Here is a 7,085-nt window from a genome sequence, read left to right as displayed (position 1 = left end):
AAAAAAGAATGCAAAAAACTCATCGTACTGAAAAAAAAAATAAAAACATGAAAAGTCAAAGAAAGTTGTTAAATCAAAAGCTAGTTCTTATCCTTATATATTATTTGTTAGTTTATAATTTAATTCCTAATGTTAAAATTATTAATTAATTATTATTATTATTAATACTTTATCATAACAAAAGAACCTTTAAAATCCCTGACCAACTTTTTCGTAAAAAAATAACATTTTCCCGCTTTTCCTTAAATAAATATTAAAAATAAAATTAAAACCCTTAAAAATAATTTTTGTACTAAAAAAATAAATTAAACAAAAAATAAACAAAATTATTCCACACACTTGTACAGTCACTTGTAGATTATTTTAGATAGACCCTTCGACGACGACGAGTTGATCTTGTCCCACAAAAAAAATTAAAAAAAAAATAAAATTCGTTTTTTTCTATCGAAAAATTGTTTCTGTTTTAAATTTTTGTAGATAGAGTCTGAGACTAAAGTCATAATTTTTTAAAAAATAATTTTGATATTAAATTTTTTTTATTTTAAAATTTAAAATAAATAATTAATTTTTAATTAAATTTAAAATAATTAATTTTTAAAAAATTTAAAATAATTTTTAATAAAATTTTATTAATTAATTTAAATTAAAAAAAGGAATTTATTTTTAATAAAAATTTAATTAATTAAAAAAAAATATTTTTTTAATAATTAATTAAATTAATTTAATTAATTAAAAAAAATATTTTTTTTATAATTAAATTTTATTAAAAATAATTTTAACTTTTTAAATTAAATTTAATTAATTAATTTTAAATTAAAAATAATTATAATTTATTTAATTTCAATCATAATTAAAACAAATTAATTCAATTTTATTAATAAAAAATTATTTTGAATTTAATTAAAAATTAAATATTTTAAATTTTTAAAATAAAAAATATTTAACTATCAAAATTATTTTTTTTTATTATTTTCGGTTAAAAAAATAAAAAAGCAAGAAATTTAATAAAAAAAGAAAGCAGTTTGTGGCAATATCAAAACCTTATTTAAGTGATTTTTTTCTAATTTTTTACGAAAAAAAAATAAATAAATTTAAAAAAACAGTAACGTACCAATCAAAGCCTTGACTTGAGATTTTTTGTAGATAAAATATTTTTTAATAAAATAAATTAAAAAAAGTCATTTTTCTAATGAACTTTCACACACGTTTATTCACACAATTATTAAAATAAAAAAAAAATAAAATATATGAAAAAATAACGTTGAAAATTATATGAGAAAAAAAAACAACTTTTGTTTGAATGAAAATTAAATTTATTTATAAGAAATAAAAAAAAATAAGTAAATACTATGGTTTAGATTTATTAAAAAAAAAATAAACAATAAACAAACAAAAAAGGATATGAAAAAATAAAATTAAGAAATATTGACTTATTAGATTGTAGCTTAGATATCACTATGTTTATTATAATGAATATATATTCAATAAGTGACCATTGTGTATACACTATCTATTATCTGGAATAAACAAAAAAATGTTCCGTAATTTTTTTTTATTTAATTTTGACTTTCGGAAGTTTCTCCTTCTTCTAAAATTCGTTCATTTTTGACTTTTGACGAAGATTCGGAATGAACTCGACCCACGTGTCGTTTAAGGCCTGTACTATCTTTGAATTTGCTACTGCAATGCGGGCATGGATAAGGCCTTTCGTTTGTATGGGTCCTCGTATGAAGTTGCAGCTTCCCCGAAGAGTAAAAGCCTTTTTCGCAATACTGACATTTGTAAGGTTTTTCTTTTGTGATGCAGGAACGCGTGTGAACTTTATGCGAATAATGCGTTTTAAACGTTTTTTTGCACTTTTCGCACGAATATTTGCGTTGGTTCAAGTGAATCGAGTTCACATGTTGCCGTAAATTGCCCATTTCAGCAAATCCCTTTTGACAATATTCGCAAATGAAGGGTTTGGAGCCCGTATGACTTCGATGATGTCCTTCCAAAGCCTGTTTTGAGCGGAAAAGCTTCGAACAATATTGACATTTGTGGTTTTTAATGACTTTTTTGTCTTTCGACGTTGATGATTCGTCATTTTCGGGTTCTTCGTCGACAAAATCTGAAACTTCTGTTTCTTCGACGACGTCTCCCGCGCTGTCAAATAACTTAAAAGAAGGTTCTTCAGCTTCAAAATCCTCGCAACTGAGAATTAATTCGATTTCTTTCGGAGTTTCGTTGGATTTTTTCTCTGCGGATTTTCTCAGACTCTTTCTTTCGCCAATTTTTGTTACTTTTGGGCTCTTTTTCTCGTTTTTTGTCGTTGCAACAGTCGATTGCGGCACTAAAACATTTTGTTCTGTTGATGTCGATGAGATCAGAACCTCATATTCGCCTCCCGTGTCAATTTGTTCTATTAAAGGATCATCATGAGGAATGTTAATAATGCGTTTTCGTGAGCCTCGACAACAATTTTCGATTTTTCTCTTGAAATCTAAGGAAGTTTTTAGGTCTTCGTAACATTGGATGCACAAATAATCGTCAGTCAATACCTCAAAGCCGCTCAATTCGGTGAACATTTCATCAAGTTTCTTCGGATGTTTGTAGATTCCGATCATGCCGTAGCTTTTTGTGTTGCAGCCGACGCATGTTGTCTCCATTTTTGGGGAATTTCGGGGTTTATGAGGCTTTATTTGAGAAATTCATTAGAGAAATTGTTTGAAAAGACGAATTATGCGGTTTTTGTTTATCGTCAACAAAATAATGAGTTGGCTGAAATTGATAAAGTATTTGAAATTTGTGAGTATTTGATTAAAATACAGATGTTTCAGTGCCGAACATTGAGTTTTTAATTTTTTATAATTTTTTTTCTGAATTTTGAACATAATTAAATTTTTAATTGAAATTACAATTAATTTTTTTTAATTAATATTTAAAAATAAATTAAAAATTTTATTATTTTTTTTTTCAATTTTTATAATAATAATATTTTATGAAATTTTTTAATAAAAAATTATTTTTAAAAAAATTTTAAAAATTTTTTATTTTTTTTCAATTTTTAAAATAATATTTTATAAAATTTTTTAATAAAAAATTATTTTTACAAATAAATTAAAATTTTGAATATTTAAAGAAATTTTTTAAAGTAAACAAAATAGTTTATAAATTAAATTTTATTGAATTTTCTTTAAATAAATTTTTTTCCAATATTTTAACGTGTTTTAATACATTTTTTAAAATTTTTGGTGAAAAAATTTTGTTTTGTATTTAAATAAAATTTATTGCAATTTTTTTTCGATCTTAATTATTTTTTTAATAATTAAATTTTTTTTATTTTAACAATATTTTTTTTTATTTATTTTAGAACAAATTAAAATATTAAAAATTAAAACAAAAAAATATATTGTTAAAAATATTTTTGTTGAAAAAAATTTAAATAAAAATATTAATTTAATTACAAAAGTTGATAAAAGTAAACAAAATAATAATTAATAAAAATAAAATATAAACAAAAAAATGAAAAATTTTTGATAAAATTTTCCTTAAATAAAAAATTTAAAATTAAAAAAAAAATAAATTTTGAAAAAAATTTTTTTTTGAGAAAAATAATAAAAATCGACAACATTTTTAATGAATTTATTATTTTTAATTTATTTTTGGAAAAATTTTTCTTCTATCTTACGTCTTCGTTTGAATTTTTATTAAATTTTTATAAATTTAATCTGTCTTAATGAAATATGGCAACACATTTAATGGAGCTGCATAAGCCGTCAAGTTTCTGGGACCCGTATAAGACTTCGCTGGCGTGTTTCCATCTTGCCAAGTTCCTTTAGGCAGGTAAATATTGCGAGTTGTTGCATCTTTTTCAAGTACAGGAGCTACCAAAATCTTTTCTCCCAACAAAAATTGATCCCCGCAAGCTAATGCCATCTGATCTGTTGGATCAATCCACCTAAAAAATAATTTTTCATAAAAAAAAGTTAAAAATTCAATTTTATAAATTACCAAATCGGAGGATTAACAGGATATCCATCAGAAACCGCCTTTTCCATCGCAGTTTTAATGTCTTCTGCGTATTGATAATGCAAAGCATTTGCTGCAACTGCCAAAGTATTCGTTTCAGTATCAGAACCATCAGATGGATCATAATCCCTAAAACGAAAATTGAATTTTAAACTTTTTTTTGAGTCAAAAATTTGATTTTTTACCATGGCGGGAATGAATATTGCATTGCAGGCATGAAAATATTCGCTTGCATCCATCGAATAAAGAGAGTTTTCGTAACTTCTGATCCCGGATAACCATTTCCTCCAATCATGTCGGGCAAAACGAAGGGATATCCGTTCATGTTCATCTGCAAAAGTGTCGTTACCAATGTCGGCAATCCATTTCTGTAATCCCAAAAACTGTCTTTGTCGATCATTCGCACGAAAATATCCATTTTTTGATTTCCTTGCACCGAACGGACTTCGACGATGTTGTTTAATGGCGGTCTTGTCAGTAAAGTGTTGATGTAATCTGTCGTTAGTTTACCTGAAAAATAAAAAAAAAAAATTAATTTGAAATTTTTATCTGAAGTTTTATGAGAATTAATCTTGAATTTTACTTAAATTGACTTTAAATGAATAATTATTAATTTTTTTTTTATTAATATTTTTCTAAATTTTTTTTTTTTACATATTTGCTCTCAAAAAATTTAATTTTTTTTAAACTAATATTTTTTACTTAAGCTCAAGTTGAAAAATTAGTAAAAAATTAATTGGTTTTTTAATTTTTTTTTTTAACATTTTCGAATAAATAATAAATTTATTTAAAAATATCAATTCAGGGTCAGGGTCGAAAAATTATTTTAATTTTGGATTTGAGCAAAAGAAGCTTAAGTCTTAAAGTTAAATTATTTTTAAAACTTAAGTTAAAATTTAAGAAAAAGTTAAAAATAAATTAACTTTTGACATCATAACTATTTAAGGGAGAAAAAATATTTTAATTAAATTTAAAATTTAAAAAAAAATAAATAAAATAAATAAAAAATAAAATAAAAAAATTAAAGTAAAAAATTAAATTAAATAAATAAAATTAATAATAATTATTTTTGAGAACTTAAAATAAAAAATTTTATTTATTATTTTTTTTAAGCAAAAGCATTAAATTATTTTATATTTTCAACCATAATTAATTTTTTAAAAATATTTTTGTTAATTAATTTTTTTTTATAATAATTTTTTTTAAATTATTTTTTTTTCTGAAAGTTAATTATTTTTTTAATTTTTTTTTTTTAATTATTTTTTAAATTATTTTTTTTTATTATTTTTTTAAAAATTTGTTTTTTATATTTTAAAAATTAATTTCAATATGAATTTTAATTTTAAATTGACTTAAAAGTAACTTTTTAATTAAGAAAAATTAATTTAATTTTTTTTTCGACTCATTTTTCAATAAAAATAAAAATTTCAGAATGAAAAAAAAATAAATTTTCATCAACTCTTACCTGGATGAAGAGATTTATCGCCCTGCAAGATCGGATTAGCGGGCGCCCACGAAGTTTCTCCCGCATCAAATTTAAAACTATCAAAAGTTCCTTCTTCCTTCAGCGCTGTAAGCCTTTCAATGAACCAATTTGCTGCTGCAGGCTTCGTAAAGTCAATATACGACGCCCAATCATCAGACTTTGGAGTATTCCACCATTTCGTGAGTATGCCTCCCGTACTATTTTGCACAAAATATCCCATTTTCTTGGCATAACTGTATTCCGGTTCGCATCCAACATTGATGAAGGGATGAATCCACAGCGTAACTCGTTTAACGCCGTAAGTAGCGTCAGTTTTTAACGTATTTACCAACGACGCCATATTATTAAATTTATTTTTATCAATTCGCAGAGAGCCATAACAAACTTCCCATAAATCGTCAATTTCCAATTGGCTGTTGTCAAAGCCTTTTTCCTTGATGGTTTTGGCGAATTCTTTGACGACGTCTTCGTTGATGTCCCGCAAATATTTCGCCCAAGTACTCCAGATCGGGTATTGAACCATCGTTTGGTCCGGAATTCCCGTCGGAAGTCCCAAATGATTTTTCACGGCTTTCAAGTGCGCTTCTTTGGGATCTTTCGCAACACCGATGACGTACTCAAAAACGAAAAATCTCGAGTCTGTGTTGTACGGAGATTCCTTTTTCGCTGTCAAACAAAGGACTTGGTTCGGGACTTGCGAGATAAAAAGCGGCGCTTCGGGTTTCACGTAAATATAAACACCTTTGGAATTCAACCAATAACGTTCTGTGACAGCCATACTTTCCTTTTCTTTCGTCACGTAAGCCTCATTTGTGAAATTTTGACTTTCAATCGGCCAATATTGCGAAGTTTTCATCTGAGGCCCGCCATACCAATGAACTCCTGACTCAAACATCAAACAATCTCGCGCATATTCACCTTTTTGCATCTCCCGCGTGACTTTGAACTCCGTATAATCCGAATCATCGACTTCGAGCGAGATCGCAACAGCTCTTCCCAAACCCGAAAATTGCACAGATTTTCCCGTTTCGACAGGATCCGCTGAAGAACCCAAATTATCCGCTGTCATAATCGTTTGAATGACATTTTCGCCACGTTTGATGCTAATTGTTAATCCATTCTTGTACTGATAGTCGAAGCTGGCAGTGACGACACTTGAGGCAGTGGATGTTTCCAAAGACGAACTGAAAATTCGGTATTCGCAAGCCGCGATGAGCTTCACGACGAGAAATAAACTAACTAAAAGGACGATCCGCATCGTTTTAACCGTCAAAGTTGGGCGAAAAGCGAGAACTGAAGGCGAAAACGTGATGCAGCGGCATTTATTGATGCGCTTGAGTGCTTGAAAAAGTTTTTTATTCTAATCGATGATGATATCAGATTGTTTGCACACGGCGTTGTACTGATTTTATGAGTTTATGAACAAATAAAATGCAGAAGTGAGTATTGAATGTCAATAAAAACTGTGATTTACCTGAATTTTTGTTACTTAATTAAAAAAATATTTTAAATTTTTCCTAAAATTTAATTTAAAATTTTTTTTTATGAAAAATTTTCTTAAAAATTTCTAATTTACATTAAAAGGAGC

At 26.0% G+C, this 7,085-nt stretch overlaps 2 protein-coding genes across 2 annotated transcripts; both read right to left on the bottom strand.

Annotated features, from left to right (window-relative positions):
- Nucleotides 1–1,354: 1,354 nt before the first annotated feature.
- LOC134827824 (transcription factor E4F1-like) lies at nt 1,355–2,733 on the bottom strand. Its single transcript, XM_063840667.1, has one exon. The coding sequence runs from the start codon at nt 2,646–2,648 to the stop codon at nt 1,557–1,559; it is 1,092 nt and encodes a 363-aa protein (XP_063696737.1). The 5' UTR covers nt 2,649–2,733; the 3' UTR covers nt 1,355–1,556.
- An 844-nt stretch (nt 2,734–3,577) lies between these two features.
- On the bottom strand, nt 3,578–6,772 carry LOC134837187 (myogenesis-regulating glycosidase). Its single transcript, XM_063852548.1, has 4 exons — nt 5,477–6,772; nt 4,197–4,521; nt 3,994–4,140; nt 3,578–3,940 (listed from the first exon to the last, which is right to left on the bottom strand). Exons 1-4 carry the CDS (start codon nt 6,753–6,755, stop codon nt 3,706–3,708), a joined length of 1,986 nt encoding a protein of 661 aa, XP_063708618.1. The 5' UTR covers nt 6,756–6,772; the 3' UTR covers nt 3,578–3,705.
- Nucleotides 6,773–7,085: the final 313 nt, after the last annotated feature.

This window comes from Culicoides brevitarsis, chromosome 1, assembly GCF_036172545.1.
Source record: "Culicoides brevitarsis isolate CSIRO-B50_1 chromosome 1, AGI_CSIRO_Cbre_v1, whole genome shotgun sequence".
Taxonomy (NCBI): Eukaryota; Metazoa; Arthropoda; class Insecta; order Diptera; family Ceratopogonidae; genus Culicoides; species Culicoides brevitarsis.
Note: the sequence above shows the minus strand (reverse complement) of the source record. Positions and strands in the feature narration are given on the sequence as shown.